General features: G+C 41.9%; 1 protein-coding gene across 1 annotated transcript in view; it reads right to left on the bottom strand.

Moving 5' to 3' along the window:
• The window catches only part of KCNK1 (potassium two pore domain channel subfamily K member 1), a 34,285-nt gene extending 33,433 nt beyond the window's left edge, over window positions 1-852 (bottom strand). Inside the window, exon 1 of the mRNA XM_031046260.2 lies at window positions 345-852. Coding sequence (XP_030902120.1) covers window positions 345-699 — 355 coding nt within the window. The 5' untranslated portion in view covers window positions 700-852. The remainder of the gene's footprint in view (window positions 1-344) is intronic.
• Window positions 853-18,456: the final 17,604 nt, after the last annotated feature.

Genomic DNA, 18,456 nt, shown 5'->3' with positions numbered 1-18,456 from the left:
GGGCCGTTTCAAAAGCACCAACATTTTCTGGGGGAGAGGGGGTGAAGCTCGCAATCTGGCTCTTAAAGCTGAACAGTGTGGGTTTAAAATGAGGGTGATGCACCTTACATAAAATACTCCCCGCGCACAAGGGAGTTGGGGAAGTAACGAGTACTCCAGCATCCAACCGCCGGCCCCGCACCATCCCGGCGGCCCTGGGGCGCGAGGGGCGGCAGGCCGGACCCCTCAGTCACAGGCCCTGCTGCAGAGGAAGGCGGCCCCACACCAGCCCCATCGTCTCCCCAGTGACCCTGAGGGGGTACGGGCCTCCCCGGAAGGCCTCCGTTTGCCTGCCGTTCCCTTACCGGTGGTGGAGAGGACGGTGCTGGCGAAGAAGAGTGAGGAGGTGAAGTCCCAGTTCCAGTTGCCCGAGGCGTTGCTGAGCACCGAGACGCCGTAGTTGCTGGCCTCCAGCACCCGCAGCAAGAACTGCTCCAGCTGCTGCTCCGAGAGGCAGGCGTGCTCCTCCAGGAAGCGCTGCTTCAGCTTGCCCAGCTCCTGGCGCAGCAGGTCCTCGTAGGGCAGCTCCACCGAAGAGAACACCACGGCGCCGAACACCAGGTAGAGCAGGTAACCCAGCACCAGGAGGGCGAAGCACCAAGCGGAGCGGTGCTGCTCCACCAGACGCACGCAGGAGCTGCCCGCCAGGGACTGCAGCATCTTACCGAGCCGGGGGCCGGCTGCGCCCTGGGCCGGGGCCTTGAGGGGGACACGGGGGGAGCGCGGCCGATACGGCCACCGGCTGCCCTGTGCCTCTGCGGCCGCCTTGAGGCGCGGAGCGGCGCTGATGTGGCGCTCACGTGGCCGCGCTGCGCAGGTACCCGCGGCTGAGGGACAGCCTGCTGCCGCCAACCGACCGGCCACAACGCCTACGTTAGAACGGCGGTCTCTCTCTTTACGTTTCTTGTCACCCCGCCGTGCGTGACTGGGCCCAACTAGCGTTCAATGAAACCGACCGAGACTGCCCCTTAAGACAAAAGTGTCTGGAGACTGCCTTGTCTCGCTGCTCCCTCCCCCGGGAGAACCCCCCAGACAGCAATTCCTTCCATAGATCCTTTTGTTTTTCACATTTCTGAGGGTGCAGGGTGAAGCAGAAGGTGGTAACACCACAGACACAGCGGTGTGAGGTATGGGGCTGAATTTCGCATAGGGGATGTAATGCATTTAAGGAGAAATCCTGATGGCAGACATTAGTGTATTCCTTCAGCTCCTCTGGGACATAACTTCAAAATGAGGCCTGTCTGGGATGACAGTTAGAACCAGGTGGCTGCAAGAAATCTCATCCAAGCTAAATGAGCCTTTGCTTCTGTGCTGGGCTCCTAGAGATACTTACTTGTAATGATACTTTACTTTTTTTTAGTGCTCAGGGCAGTGTCCACATTGAATTCAAAGCACTGTCCAGCCAGCCCTCTGTGTGGTCCAAATCAGTGATCTTCTCCAGTTCCACTTCAAACGCTTCTTTCTCCATCCATCTCAAACTCTGGCCAGCAATCATACAGTTAACCTGCAGAGAAGTTCCATTACCACATGAAAAAGAGCAGTGAAAATTGTAGCCTCCCAAAGTGGCCCTTACAGTGACTAAAAGCAGCTTCCTTGGGTAAAAGAGAGGAGATTCCCCAGCCACATCCTGCAGGGCTCTGCCACTTCCCTTTCACTTCTCAGCTGATGGCAACTTGTACAATCACAGAAACAAAGTAGTGGCTTGTAAATTAGAAACTTACTGTGCCTGAGCCAGTGAGTTTGGATAGAGTAAATCATATCCCACAACCTGTGTTAAGCTGTGATGTACTCTGTAGGGACTATCACGGGAAAAGTACAGAAAAACAAAAGGCACAAAACAATTTTTTCATGCTGGAATATTAAAACCAATGTGTTAACATTTGCTTTCATATAACAGCTACATTAGGCTGTGGAATGGATCTGGCCAGGCAGAGCAGCTCATCTAGTCCCTGGCCCATTCCCTGCTGCCAGCTACAGCTGAGTTGTTCAAGGGGTTTAACGCCTCCCCATTCCCCTTGTTTCGCGATCAAAATGTAAATGTGTTCATGCATGCAAAAAGCAGCTGCTTAAATGCTTGGTCAACTAGCACGCTTGGGGGATGTGGTAGGTACATATGAGACAGGACGAGCAAACAGACTCTCACTGTTGTGCCAAGGGGACATGGGTGTTCTGGCCTACAGGTGCACATCTGTCATGTGTGTGCATGTGCACCTTTTACATGCATGTTCAATCACACATATGAGGAGGGGATATCTTGTCCACTTAGGTGTTTTAGTAGGAAGACACTTTTCCCCCATGGCTGAACCTCTGAACTGTTGCCAGGTAAGTGGTTCCGTAGTATCTATGCATATAAATTGTAGCACTGAACAGAAGTGCAGCGCAGTGAAATTAGGAGAGGGGCTTGAAATGACCAGCTGAAGAAAATCCATGCTGCATGTCATGAAGTTAGTTGACAGGAGGACAGACATAGGCAGAGATGCCACGTCCTTTAGCACCTTTCATCAGCATCAGTGTACTTCTAAAATGTTGGGGTTTTTTCTATAAACCAGTGATGTGTAGGAAAAAGAAAATGTAATTCAATAGCAATGACAATTAATAATGGATACTGCCTGGAAAAAAAAAAGTAATGCAGACACACTTTTGAAGGGAGTATTCCAAACAATTGTTTTATTGCATCACACAAAAGCAGCGTGCATTTAAGCATTGTTACAGAAAAAGAGGTCAAGGAACCTCAATTTGGTATGCTTGGTTAATTCCATCCAATTACTTAATCACTTGTCCCCTCAAATTCCAAATGACTGAGTACCTCCATCTATAATATAAAAGCCATTAAAAACAATATGTGTGGTATACGGGGTTCCATTTTGATCAAATGTACTTGGCGTGCCAGATAAAATAGGTTTCATAATACTATCTAATTTATGACAACATCTGGTATGTACAGTTGCATTCGTGATAGGGAGTGGGCATATATTTGCTATAAAACAATATTTTCCCAACCTTCAAGCCAAATATTTATTTAAAGGTTAGAAAATGTTTGCCTCAGAGCACACCCCTCTCTTCAGTGGTGGTAGGAAAGTGTGGCTGGGCAGCTGAACAGTTTTATTTACTGGCCACCTTCAGTTTTCCATTTTTATGAATCACTCATTCTCTATTTTTAGAAGTCTCTCACATTTGGAGGTTTGCTGGCCTAGAGAGAAAAGGAGGACTCTGCTGAATAGAACTTGCAGTGCTCTTATAAGTTGATTTTTCCCTCTCAGGTTTTGAGGCATGGGCCAGGGTAAACAATGGCAGAGCAGTACAGCTGTGTCACCAAAGCGTTCACATTCTTGATTCCAAAGCAAACGTCTGGACAGTGATTTTTAGCCAGCATTGTTTCATTCTACTGTGATCATCCCTCTTAATAAAATGTTAATCCAGTTAATAAAGTGTACCACATCATGTCATCATTCATCTACTAGCTACCTTCAGTGATTACTGCTTACTGCTGGAGAGGTCCAGCTGTTAGCAGAGTAAAGAAACCCACTATTGGTAGCTACTGTTGCTCTCTATTGCACCAAACTCCCCTCTGAACTACAGAAATTGTAAGTACAAGCTCCTATATACAAGTGTAGAAGAGAAGACAGACACTAATTCATCCATGAACCTGTGAGAGAAGCCATGTTTATGTGCTGGGGTACTTGAAAAGTGTAAAGGAAGTGACTAGTCTCTTTAACTCTGTTGCTTGAAGAGACAGGACAACTCCCTTATCAAATCACTGGGCTGGCAGCTTCTCTAGTGTAGTTCAGAGGCTGAGAAAATCCTGTCTCATAGAAAAGAAATGTAAGGCATTTCTCAGAGCTGTGTGAATCACTGACATTTTCTGTTAGGAGAGGTGAAATTGAAATAAGCAAGTTTTGTGTTTTGTCGCAGCCTATTCTTCACTGAGCTTTTTGGTTAACTGAAAAAAATATCTTATTACTGACACATTTCTACTGAAAAGCTGTAGTGCTCCAAACATGGGAAGACAAGGAAATGGTGGCAGGCTGGAAGAAGATGTCAGCCTAGTGACCAGACAGGGGGACCACTTTTGTTCAGTGAATATAAATGACATTAGACAAAAACAGTAGCTCAAATGAAAGCAAGAATGGCTCATAACAGTGCCCAGAGACTGGCATATGCTGAGCAGCACATGGCAAAGAGGAGATTTGACGCTAGGACTCTGCTGCTCTGATCACTGAACTCTAGACCCTGAGTGGGGGATGTGAGGAAAAACCCAGGTTTGGCACTGTTACTGATATCAAGACTATAAAATGTTTTCATCACCAAAAAGAAAATCAGGAAGTGACTCAAATATACAGAAAGTTTCAAGTTGACTGCAACTTTGGTTAGTTTTGGGGTTTTTTTGCTTGTTTGCTTGTTTGTTGCAAAAAAAAAGCACTTTCATGGCAAAATAACCAACATTTTGACATCAGTCTTAGAAAAAATGTTGCTCCTCTCAAAACAAGTACGGTTTCACTGAATAACCTTTAGTCCTGAGAAGCAGGGTAAATAAAATCTGTTATTAAGCAATACTTGTCCAGACAAACCTGTTCTGCTCTGTAGCATCAGCTCACAGCACAGTGAACAGAGGAGGAAGAAGTGGTGGTGAGGAGTGGGATCATCCAGGACAGTGTGGGAGCCAGTAAACAGTTATGTGCAGAGAACATGAAATAGTATCATAGCTGTGTCACCGTGACAGCTGAATATTGAATAGCAATAGGGAACCGATTTGTCCTTCAGGATTTTTCTTCAAATTTGGCATAAGTATAAATTCAGTGGTTGTAACAAGTCTAAAGTCTGAATTATCTCTCCTAAATTATGTGTACATAAAGGAAGATAGCCATAAATGTAAGACTCTCCAAATTCACTTGCATTAAAGACTCTGCCACATTTAACTGTTCCCATTAATATTTTTTTAATGAAACTGAGAAGTAGAATCATTCATAATTTGCTGTATGTGTTAAATAAAGGCTGGACCATCATACATTTCTGCTTCAGAAGAAAATACATCCAAATGTTTGTTTCTGAACACTCCATTTGTGGACTTTTGCAGAAGTTAGTATAAGGTTGTCTCGTGGCTCTGATTGAATGTAGTGCCCCCTGTGTGGGCAAGCAGGATATAGAATCACATCCTCACAGACACCAACACAAATGTAGTTAAGCTGAGAAGCAGTCAGATGAGTTGCCATATGTTCTGTTTCTGATGGGTAAGGTGTTCTATTTCAGCTAAAGGGAATCATCTAGATTTGGGTCAAATAATGTGAATGCTATGAAAATTGAAATAACGCAGCCGGACTTTATAGAAAAATGTAATCTTTGAAGAGGGGATTCATTCCTGTCTTGATGCGGCAGGAGGATGGAGATGCAGTAGCATTGCAGACATATTTAGATCTTTAAAATTTATGACGAGGGGAACTGGTGACAGCAGAAATATTGCTGTGGAAGAAAGAGTCAGTGAAGTCTGTGCTGGTGCCATTTCCAACATCCTTCCTAGCTGCATTCTACTTGAGATGAGGAGAGAAAGCTTGAGATTTAGCTGCTTTCTCAAAAAATCATTTTATGCCATTAACTTAGTGGTGCAACACTGTCCACAGAGGTTAAGACCACTGATCTGTGGTAGCAAAAGAATGAATGTGTCTGGTTTGGAGGCTATATTTAGGGGAATGTTTACGTCATGGAGTAGTAGTATTTAGAATGAAGAAAGTTTATATGCATGGTCAGGCACAATTTCTTTCTTGAGTGAGTCATGCCTTGTTCAGCATAAATGTAATTTTCCTTAGAGTTGCACTGAGTATTCATATTTAACCAATAATCTCAGTGTCTGAGTGGAATAACTGATAGATAACTGTTTTAATAGGAAAACAATTGTATGTCATAAAAAAGGTAATTTTAGGTATACTTGCCATAAGGTTTACCCAATGGCATTGCCCAAAAGGAAAAGGAACTTGGTCACTCTAAGAGGTACAGGTGCAGTGAGGATAAGAGCTGCACGTATGTTCATAAATACAGTCATGTATATACATATATGTTTTTATATAATTATGTATATAGTGTGCTTCCTCAAGCTTTTCTTTGTTACGTTCTAAGTTGTGCCATATCTTTGTAGAAAGGTAATTACCCATGATTTGGAGAATTGTGTTAATGCTGAAGGAATGTAATAGCTGGGAGCATACAGGATGCCAACATGACCTTATTAGAGTGTTACATTAAATAAAATTCAGTGTTTTAAATAAAATGACCTTGCCTTCCTAAGTTCTGTGGCATTCAGCCAGCAGAATCACTCCTTTTAACCTTCTGTTCAAGATGCTGAAAACTTAATTTGTACAAAAATAAGAGTTCGCAAGATACTTTGTATCTCTTCCTTCTACCATGTAGATTTTAACTACCTCTTCACCCTTCCTGAGAGCCTGGTATTAGAGATGGGTAGGGAGAGAGAGAAAAGAATGCAGTAGCTGAGGTGGACCCAAACAGCTGTGGGTGTCCAAGCCTCCTTCCTGATCCTGCCACCTCTGGGACTGCTCTTGGTTTTCTCTCAGAGCGTTGTGCTGGCTCTTGGGCACTCAGGAAATGATAGTACCTTCAAAGCCCATCAGCTTTCTCTGGGTCACTTTCAAAACATGCAGCTCCAGAAAAGGCTACACACTGAATGGTATCTCTATATTTGCTTTTTTTCATTAGTTAGGCAGTAACTTTTGTGTCATACCTGTTTTTGGTGAATTGAGGCCCAGCCCCAGTCTCTTAGTTTGATGCTGCCATTCAGGATTGCTGCTAGGTCTTTTGGCCTGTTTTAATTCAGTCTGCATTACTTTAGAATTTGTGTAGTCGTAGAATCAATTTTATGCAACAGGCAGAGTTGGTTTTGTGTTACAGTGGGGTATGTATATGTAAACCAGCAGTGGTGACGTTTTCACTGACAGCTAACACACCCTTTTGCCTATTAATGGAAAGGTCACATTAACTTGACAAAGCAGCTTTCAGCTTCAGCTCCCTTTGCCTGCGTTTTGCCAGCTCGAGTGTGTGTACACAGTACAGCACTGCTTGCCAAGGCCTCCCTGACCTGTGTAATCAGTTCAGACTGAACAGTGTGTGTGTGCACTTGGATTTCATGCATTTGAGTGGGTGTGCTGGAGCCTGGTCCTGACACTGCTCTTTTACTTTGCATTGGACATTTGGGCTCAGATAGCTGGCAATGTTTTTGAAGCTGTTGCCATTTGTAACAGTGAACTTCTGGATGCCTGCAACCATCTGGGCCCATATGAGACCGCCTGGCAACTGCACATCACCTCCAGGCAAGTTACTTTGTTACAACAGGAAAGCCTGGTGCTGGTTGTGTCTACCTGTGTGTGGATCCCACAGGTGTCACAAGGCAGGTTCTTAGGATGACTTTCAGATGCTGCCTAGATGCAGCCCAAGAATTAAGGGAACTTGGAAAAAGCAGGGTTGAAGCTCTGGGAAAGAATCTCTCCTTCCTGCTGCAGCCATAGCTGATAGCTAGGATGTACAGCAACTTTGTTTTTCAGGTCTATAGACTCCTAAAGAACTTAAATTCTAACAAGAGACCTATCTTACAGATCGTTAGATCATTGTCAGTCTCCAATACATACAGCAGAGACCCTCGGCTGCACCTGAAAAAAAACCTTGCATCTGACCTTAGATATTTTCTGTGCCTGATGGATCCTACAGTTTGAAGGAGTTTAATGCAAAAGCTCCAGTAATTTCCTACAACTGTCCTAGTGGGATGGAGAACCCAGGGAACCCTCTTCCCTGGCACACGTTTTATAGCTAGCACGAAGTGGGATTGAGTGTTGAAACGGGCACACTTCCCTCATCATTCCTGCAGAGGAAATGCATCTCTTTCTGTGGCCAGTCCTGATAGCTCCGAGGCCTAATATCTCTTCACTGGGAGCGCAGCACAAACCCTATACATACATAGTGTGTACACACATACATATATAAACACACATATGTATGTATTTATACCCTATAAAACCATTGTACCAGAAACCCTTAGCCATGGTGTTTATTCATTGTTTCTGAAGGCCCACAATACTGCAATGAAGTAAGCAGGAGTTACTATTCATAGATGAGGAAACACAAGCAAAACCATCTAATTTGTGATACTCCCACCTAGCCATGCTATTTGGACAGGTTCATTTTCCAGGCAGCCGTTCTGCTTCAGCGGAGTTAAGTTTTAAGAAGTCCAATTCATTGCCTCACTGAACCAATGTCTGGAACAGCCTATGGGTTCCATTGCCACATGCACCTGCTATAATGATACCAAAGCCTGCTTCAGTGACCTGAATCTTTTGAAAATTTAGTCCTTTATTTTTATCTACTTAGAGGGAACACAAGCTGCAGTGTCCTACTTTTTCTCAACTGTGTCATCTGACTCATCAATCATAACTGAATTTGAATCCTGTTATCACCCACTGACTTTCAATCAACCTAACGAATGTATCAGAAGTACAAAAGGACAATTTTGTCACTTGGCCCAAGGTACCTTTGCAAATCTTGAGTCACGTGAGATAGTTTAAGAAAATTACAGTTTCAGCAAGGCCAAATTCTATACCTTCCCTGAAAAGATACACCTTGATAGAAAACATCACAGGACAAGGTAAAACATTCTGTGAAGTAAGACAACTTGACTATGAGATTTTATGCTACTGTGTTGATTAATTTTTAATATAATAAAATAGTATTATTGTTTTACCCACTTCTGACAGAGTGTACTGTACACTCTCATAATATTTGGCAGATGTTCATGAGGCGCATGTGTGCTGAGAACCAAATACAAAAAGTGTCTGGTTACAGTCTATTAAAGAAATGGCTTAAAACATAGGTCTATCCAGAAAAGCCTCAGTTAAAAATCTAACATTTTTTTTGCCCTGTACTTTCAGAAATACATGAAGCGATTAAAAACAGCAACACACCCACCACCACCCTCACCACCAAAATCTGGGGATTTTTTTGCTGTTATGGCAATAACCAATGCTCAGGATTATTGTGTCCCAAAAAGAAGGAAATGGGGCAAGAAGGCTAGGAGGCCTCCACGGGTGGATAAAGAGTTACGAAGAATACTTGAAAAAAAAGAAGCTTACAGAATGTGGAAGCGAGGACAGGTGGCCTGGGAAGAATACAGGGACATTGTCCAGGAAGCTAGGATCAGGGCAGGAAAGCTAAGGGCCAGTTAGACTTGAGTCTTGCAAGGGATGTGAAAGATAACAGGAAGGGCTTCTATAAGTATGTCTCTAACAAAAGAGTCCCATGTAGGACTTTCCACAGGCAAAGGGAATGACGGACCTGAAAGAGCATTACACAAAAGGACCTGTAACAGCTTAGGAAAGCCAAGTGGCTTGTGGTTAGTTCCCTAAACCAATTAAGAAACTTGAAGGTAGGCGCTCCAGAATTTTTAGCTAGAGGCTCTGTCTGCTTAGACATTCTCATTCGTATTTTGTGATAGATAGACAGACATTATCTTAGGAGAACAAAATGTACTATTACCACAGGATCGCATAAATCCTGCCTGTCTTTTGGGAAGTTCAGATTGAAAGAAAATCTGAACGTAACCATCCTAAAGCATTAAATATTTATGAAAAATATATATCACAGCATTTTACGTACAATTGTGCAATATACTTTTGTGAGGTTGCTCCCAGGGTACTTCTTTTATATCTTAAGTTGTTGACAAATGGCACAATGCTTTGCAGCAGGAAAATATCTTTCCTCCAGCCCCCTAAATGAACTTCCTAAGACATATTTCTTCTGCTTGATGTTAAAGCAGAAAACTAAATTTTCACTTCATCATTTTATATTGAAATGGTTTTGGTTATGAATATAGAATAATCAAGAAAACTATTTTAAGTAACTACAGAGGAAATTACATTGTCTGCTGAGTTTGAAAATCTGTAATTAGACTTAAATGTCATTCCTTCCAGTGCATTTTAGCATTTCTGCAGACCGTAGTCCTTATGTAGTGTACGGCTTCAGTGTAGTCTTGTGAAAATTATGACCCTCTGGCATGCTTTCAGGAGAGTATGTCTTTATATTAGCTATTAAACATAATAGTTGATGTAGTTGTTAACTAGTTTCCTCTTGTTCCTGTAGCATAATATGTCTCATTTGCTTTTCTCTGTGTACTGTTGCATACTGTAAATTTGGAAGGAAAATGATTCATCTGCAGCATAGGATAGTACAGAATTTTACTGTGTTTCTATTTCATATTTTACAGATGATGCTTGTATATATGAAGTGCTATTTACTCCATATAAACAGCAGTGGAATTCCAGCAATTGTTATTTTTCTTTTGCTCTGTGGTCTTACCATAGAAAGGAAGAAAGGAAGAAAAAAGATTATTAGCATAAAAGATATTTACATGGTTGTGCTTTTGCAGGAAAGATGCTAATTTACCAGATGCTGGGTTGGGTTTTTTTGTTTCATTGTCTGTAATATCACAATAACGCCATCACTTACAAAGGTTCTGTTTTCTACTTGAGTGCTTGTGATAGCTGTCTCCAAATTGAGGCTTGTTTTTTGAAAAAGAAACTGAAGAGTAAAACATGAGTCTTAAAGAAGCTGTTGACATCATATTGATATTTCTTCTAGTTAGTAAGACATTGCTGTGCTTTAATGCCCTCTGGGTACACCTACAACATGCATTGTGTGAATAGGATGGAGAGATGGGGAAAGGGGAGAAATATGAAGGAGCTGTTGTATCCCCTGGCAACCTCAGCTCTCCCACCAGGTCTCCTGGTGATATGCATTTCCTTAGTAACAGCCACAGTGCTGGGAATCCTCCATGATCCTTTCTTCCTCTTCTTCCAGTCCACTTCTAACATTTGATTAGCTCAGATATGGCCCCTAATTTGCTCTCTGGCTAGTGACAGGGCATGAAGGCAATGGGCAGTAGAGATGCACAAGGTCAGATCATTACCCAGAATTGATTTTAGTAAACAAAATAAGTATAGATGGTTTGTCCCATCTGCATTTTAGATGTGGGTGACCCACCCCTGAGAAGAGTAGAGCTGCACCCCCTCTCCACCATATACTGCTCATTTTTAGGGGTTCGGCCACTGCTAGATTTATGTTTAAACCAATTGAAACATAATGCAGTGGAAATATTTTCCCTTCAGGACATCTGTTTTTCAGAAAAAAATAGTTACCCTTGTTAGTCAGGAATTAACTGTAAAAATCACACCTCAGCCCAAATGGATTCTGTCTGTACTTGATACTTAAACCTAATTAAACTGTTAACTTCAAAATCTGGTATAAAGAGAAAAAGATAATATTCTTTACATAAGGCACATGAGGCAGCATCGCCCATTTTGGCACCTTTTGTACCATATAATGGTGAGTTCAGATATTTGAGATCTTATTAGGAAATATACAGTGGACTTTGACAACAACTGTCATGTAAGTAGTGTTATTATTTCCAGTGCAAGTAGCTCAGGTGACCTGGCCTGCCTGGCCCTACTGGCTTCCAGACAATCAAACAATGCAATTTCTTTTATCAAGAGCTTCTGGCTCCAAAGATCTGTCACTGCAAACAGCAGTGGGAGCAAATCATATGTCAACCTAAAAAATCAATATTGAAGAACAGATTGAACTATAATAGTGTATCTGTCTGGTTATTTAAAAATAGATGAGCAAAGAACATGCAAAGGACAGGAAGCAGCCAAAAGAGAGATCACTCAAAGGTGGAAAAGTTGAAAAGAACCTTTTCATTCTGGAAACAGCCTGGCTCAATACCCACTGAAACCAAAGAAGTGGTTCATTCCCTTGACTTTGAAAGCCTCATCCACAGGTCTTCTTAGGTGCATCATTTGTGCCTTGTCAAACACAAATAGTACTTGATTTCCTTTTTTGCTTACATGCTCATGCTAAGACCCATTAATATTGCCTAAATAATATAAAGGGAAGGGTCTTGGACATGTAACAATCTAGCTTTCAGACCACAAACTTTCAAGGAAATGGAGCACACAAATCCATCAACAGAGTGAGCTAAGGTTGTCCCAAGAGGCCTTATTAAAATTTTTACAGAATGAGAGACATATTCTACTGAAACTTTCTATTGAAACCTCTGAACTGCTATGAATATCCTTTGGCAATACTCTTGAGACTTCATTCTCCAGAAGATGGAACTCTCCTTTAAACTCTGCAGGGTGCCTCAGAAGCCTGCAAGGGTTATAATTTTCTAATAAATATTGTTGTATTGAACAGTTCTTTTAAAATGCTCTTTCAAAGAAAAAAATAATGAAAAGAAAAAGAAAAAACGCTTAGAAAACAAAGTTTTTACTATCAAGAAAAAGTAGAAAGGGGACAGCTGAAAACATTTAGTATGCATAAATGTGAATGTTGTGAAATTCAGGGCTTAAAAAAGAAATTAATGACACTAATGAACCACTGACAGGAATCTAAAAATAATTACATACTAAAAGCTTCTAAAAGTGCCTGGGTGACATTTTAAGAAATATTAATAAACTTGGCTATTCTCTCCAAAACTGTGGAGGTCAAAAATTTTACTTATTGTATCCCGCTGTTATCAATCTGTCCCAGCAGTTCAGAAATTGTCTATAAAACCAGAACTAAAGCTCTTCGTATGTCATCTGGGTTTGCCATCTTGGACAACATCACAAGGATTGATTTGTGATTCCTGCTGATTTGTCATTTCTGCAGCACATATGTGTTAAACTTGGGTGTAGAAGCAATATGGCAATTTTTAGAGGGCTTCGTACCTGAGCTGGTAAGACCTGCAAGTACATTGTTAGATGTTGTCTCCCTGTGAAACTAGCAGAATTCCCGTGTTTCTGCTCTGCAGCACCAAGTCTGATGAGCCAAAACACTACAAACACCTGTTGCTTTATAGTCACTGAGCTTATGGTTCAGCATAGAATCATAAAATCACAGAATGGTTTGTGTTGGGAGGGACCTTAAAACTCATCCAGTTCCAATCCCCTACCACAGGAAGGGACACCTTCCACAGGATGAGGTTGCTCAGAGTTGCACCTGACCTGGCCTTGAACACTGCCAGGGATGGGGCAGCCACAGCTTGTCTGAACAACCTGTGCCAGGGCCTCACCACCCTCATAGTAAAGGAATGTTTCCTAATGTCTAATCTAAATCTGCCCTCTTTCAGATAAAAGCCATCCCCCCTTGTCCTATCCCTATGGGCCCTTACAAAAAGTCCCTTTAGCTTTCTTATAGGCCCCCTTTAGGTATGAGAAGGCTTATAAGGCTCTATATAGACAGCTCTATCTAGAGCTAAACTTAGTTCTTAGTAAGAGAGCAGCTTGCCTATAATGATATATTCCTCATTCCACTTCTTTTTCTTGGTACGGAAAGTTTAAAGTTTGTACTTCAGTAGTGATTCTCAGTGAGAAACCTATGGAGCTTGATGATTAGCTTCAGTAAGTTCTTACAAAGTGTGATCGCATAAGATATAAAACACCTACTGTCTACACAACTTCAGAAAAACTAGCTGTGATGAATGGATAAGCCTCACATTTCATATCCTGGTTTTCTTCTGCCTGAAAGGAAGTTCGTCTTGGTTTTGAAACTCTTCCTATCTGATCCTGTATGCATTTAAGGGAAAGAGAAAGAACTGATATTACAGTTATTTATATAACATTACACTGTGATTACTTCTTGCTTGGAGAAAACTGAGTATGAATGGCTCCAGGGAATAACAACAGCCACTGAAAAGTTGGCATTTTGGACTTCTCTGATTCCTGACACTTTTGTTTTGTAAACATCTTCTGAGAGCTAGACTCACAGGCATAAACCTTGCTGGGTGCCCTATCACAGTGGTAGGATTTCTCTGGAAACTAACTTTGAAATGCTAATATTTTTTAAGTTATTTATGTATTATTCCTCGAATTCTTCTGTGCAGCTGCTCTGTTTCTCCTCACTGAGATTGTTCCCATGAAGCAGGGGGAACCTGTGGGCTCCAATCTGTGACCAGTTTTTCCTCAGGGCCTTGCAGGGAGATTCACTGTGGGAAAGGCTGATCTGATACCAGTGCCTTGAGTGCTATGCTTGAGTCAGCTCCTGGCTCAGCGGCTGTGGAGAAGACCCTCACTGCCAGAGAGGAACTTAAGTAAGGAATTTCTTCCTGGAGAGGCTTTCCTGAAGAAGCTGAAATAAATGAAGTATATTCACTTGTTTTACAAGAAGACCATCTTGCTTTTACTGAAATAATTACTTTGTAGTCATATAGCTGGTTATGGTTTTTGAATGAATTCTGAAATCTATTGTATCTAGAGCCAGAGTGATTATGACATATCAGGTGCATTTGTGATTAAAAGCACATTTCATCAGAGAAACTCAGAGTATTTTATAAATACCAGTTCCTCTCAGGAACAGTTGGAGGAGTATATCAGTTACTAATAGGAAATAATCTTTATATGCTGTCTTTTCTGCTCAACATGTTTTCCAAATAAAAACTCCATTCTATATACAGCATATGAGCATCCCCATAGGGTTTAGGGTAGGAAGTGAAACTGTAGTTGCCAGTAAAAATGATATAAACAAGTCTGAGATGCAAAAAGTAATTACTCCAGTTAGAATTTAGCTAGCATATAAATGCTAAAATCTGTGCACTCCTAGAAATGAAATAATGCTATTTTTTAATGACTGCAGCGTCAAGGGAGTTCACTTACAACTGTTTAAACACAACTCCTATTAACACAAACCTGAACTTTATGTTAACACAGGGTCAGAGACATGAGTCATATACAGTGAAGTAACAATGAATCACTGAACCTGCCTATAATAGGTGTTCTCTAGACTAGCTAGACATTAATGGTGTATGACTGCTTTGCTTAAGGTGGTACAACTGCAACACTCAGCAGAGACAAGACAGATTTCCTCTCTGCAGCACAGAGTTTGTAGTCACATCCTGGGATATGCAGAAACGCGTAGAGGAAAGGGAAGGTTTGGGTGTGGACAGGCATCTAGATCACTCCATCTGTTCTCAGGCTCTGCAGTAGATAAGGGTTTCAGGTAAGGGCAGGTAGCTGGTATGGGCAGCAAGAGAAGGAAGCCATCCTGGCATCCTGCAAATTCTGAAAGTGCTAGTGCTGGGGCAGGGGAGGGCTGTTTTGTTCCTGTGTGAGGGAGAGCACATACCAAAGAACCTGCTGATTAATGGTAGGATGATTAAACCAAGGCACAAGGAGGCTGAGTATTTTTGGTAAATTGTGCAGCTAGCTGATAAAGAGAGCATATTTTACAGGCAGAGCACTGAGACAGTGATGAGGTGACTAAATTAAACTCAGAGTGTGAGACAGCTAAGGAATTAACTAACATCTCCTTATTCCCTGCCCAGGTTCTTAGAGCGGACAGTGTTACATGCTCTGTTCTGCTCCTGCAGCCTCTATAAGAGGCTATCCCTCCTAACCAGTGTGAACTGCATTGCATGTTAAAAAATACTGAGCATGATGAAAGACTCTGAACCAATAAGGTTATAGCAGCCTTAATTAAAAATGCAATTAAAACCCAGAATGAGTTATCATTAGGCAAAGGGGCTAGGACAAACCAGAAGGTTTGTTTGGCGGGTTTTTTTTCCCTAATACACTGGAGTGAGAATGGAGCTAGAGCAGTGACAGGGCAATTAACAATGAAAAATGGATGAAATGAATGATGACTCAAAATGGCTGGGAAAGGCTGAATTATTTATTTATTTTTACATCTGCCTATTACGTATTAAATAAAGAAGTTTGAATAATCAGTCTTGAATAGTCACAATGATGCTGTAAAATTAGTTGTTAAGAACTCAGAAAGATTAATTAGAAAATTTAGAATATATGATACAATGGCTCCGACAATAACAATCCAAGGGAGCTAGAGGAATTCTGGAGTCTGAACGGATTGACAAGGTGCTGTAGGGTATCTGCAACATCTGGCTTTATGTACCTAAGGGCAGTGCTAAGTTATGTTATGAGACTTATCCCTCTGTAGTCATGGTGAGGGAGTCACCTCCAGAAGACAGCAGTATAAGTGAAGATCCAGGAGTCTCTGAGGGGAGCCAGTCCATTCACCTGAGCATCTAAACTAGTGCCTCAATGCAGGGGATGTGAAATTTCTCTTTTGTTTCATACCACAACACTCTGTGGAGACACCAGGGGAAATACAGTGTCTTCCATCAGAGATGAATGTGATAAAATCTGCTGTTCATCCACTCGGGTTATTACAGTGTTCTTACTGCCAGGATGTTAGAGCCTTACTGATACTGAGTTCACACTGGCTCTGTATCCCCTCAACTACATCAGCTTGCAAAAGAAAAAAGGAAGGAAGCTGAGACAAAAATGAGGCATCTTCCAAACAGCAAAGCTGCCACTCTGTTTACTTGTACCAGCACCACGCTTAGGAGGGTAAACTTCAAAGGAAGTGAAGACTCTTTTCTTCAGCAGCTAGGTGAAGCCATTGTAACACATATCAGCACAGATACAGCTTTCATGACTCCAAAGCTAAGAAAACATCTTTCATGCATCTAAAGACTAGGAAATAAAAAGTGATTCCCTCTTGATTTCATCCTTGTGCCTTTATCCTTTAATTAGAAAATATTTTTTGGCAAGAATCTGTTTTGTTAACAGGAACCAGCAGAGAACTGTAGGGTTGGTATACTTCAAAAAACTCCTGAAATAAGATCAATCTGCTTTAATAGTCAGCTACAGGACAAGGCAATAAGATATCCAGAGACCAGTGACTCATTCTTTCATTGCGTACCAACCTTGCCTTCTTCACCAACTGCTGAAGATTTCTGCATCTCTGACCATTTGCATCCACTGCCTGTGCTCTGAAAGCAATGGGGAGTGACTGTACATGGGTAGTCTGGAGAGAGTATTCCAGCATCGCGTAAGGAAAGCCCTTGTATTCTGGTGTGAAAAGAGATAAAAGAGCTCTGACAAGCAGACCATGCATGAAATACTAAAACATTACCTACTTCAGCTATGGTGGACTTGTATCAGCAGTAGTACACTACACACTGTCAATGTGTGGCACCAGGGAGCTTAAGAAAGCAAGGGAAAAACTATTTTGCATATTTATTTTTCTTTCATATAGACTGCTAACTAAAACCAAACATACCAAAAACCCCAGAAGAAAGCATTTTTTTTTGCTGCCCTGCCCCTCCTCAGCAGCCCATTTGGGACAGAGCTAATTCCGTTCACACCAGCATGCTGTGTCCTCACTTCCAGCTCCCCAGAAATATCCCAGAAAGGAGCAGAAGGGTGGGCAGCATACAAACAGCCCATTTCCCTCACCATTTTGAACTGGAGTAGGAGTAGAGTTCTCAAGCCCCCAGTTTGGTCTGGAAACAGGCATAGGGCCTCTTCACCTTCCAGCTCAGAGACCAGCAAAAGCCATCAATGGGTAAGGTGGGACAAAAGAAGTCCCCAAGCCACTGTATGGGCAAATAATCTTTATTAACATCTGCTTCCAGGGCCTGTTCCCAGTGGCCTCCACCTTACCCATCAAATCAGCTGGAATCAGGCTAGGAACATCAAATCTCAGTGGCTTTTCCTGGTTGATTCCTCTTAATGCACATAGGAGGTTCCATGTGAACATCAGGAAGAACTTTACTGTAAGAGTGACAGAGCACTGGAATAGGTTGCCCAGGGAGGTTGTGGAGTCTCCTACATTGGAGATATTCAAGGCCCGCCTGGACAAGTTCCTGTGTGATGTACTCTAGGTTACCCTGCTCTTGTGGGGGGGTTGGACTAGATGATGTTTTGAGGTCCCTTCCAACCCTTGGGATTCTGGGATTCTGGGATTCTGTGAGTGGCAGTTTTAACAGCTTTAATGGAGAAAATGTTAAGAAGAGTTTCAAACAGTTTTGTATTCCCTGATCATCACAAAATTATGTCTGCAATGCACTAAAAAATCCACTCCATAATCAATATAATTAAATCCTTATGTACATCTTCCTGTTTTCCCCTCCCCCCTAGAGTGGTCATTTGTTAAATTGCCAGATAAAGTTGCTGCATCAGCTTTGCATTTCTCTCTGATTTCACGGTGTAATAAGGCTGGTACTATCACTCTGCTTGCTTGCATATAGGTGTGTCAGCCCTTGTACTAACCAGCCAATTTCAATCAAATCTTTGGATGTCTCAGAGGTATTCTAGGCCTTTAAAGATTTATGACAACAAAGAACTATATGGAAGGAGAATTTTCTCTCCGTGCTTTTTCTGAAAGAATTGTAAAAACCATCCAGTTTATTAGATGTAAGACAATCCACACAAGAACTCAATTAAGCTTTATCAGTCCTCTGGTTTAGCAGACTACTCATAGGTAGCATGATCACCCCCTACATGGACAGAATCATTGCAAAATAAGGAAAATAAGGACCTCTAGAGGGCTTCTAGAGCAGCCAACTGGATAAATGAAACTGTGTCACACCTG

The sequence above is a fragment of the Melopsittacus undulatus genome, chromosome 3, assembly GCF_012275295.1.
Source record: "Melopsittacus undulatus isolate bMelUnd1 chromosome 3, bMelUnd1.mat.Z, whole genome shotgun sequence".
NCBI lineage: Eukaryota > Metazoa > Chordata > Aves > Psittaciformes > Psittaculidae > Melopsittacus > Melopsittacus undulatus.
Note: the sequence above shows the minus strand (reverse complement) of the source record. Positions and strands in the feature narration are given on the sequence as shown.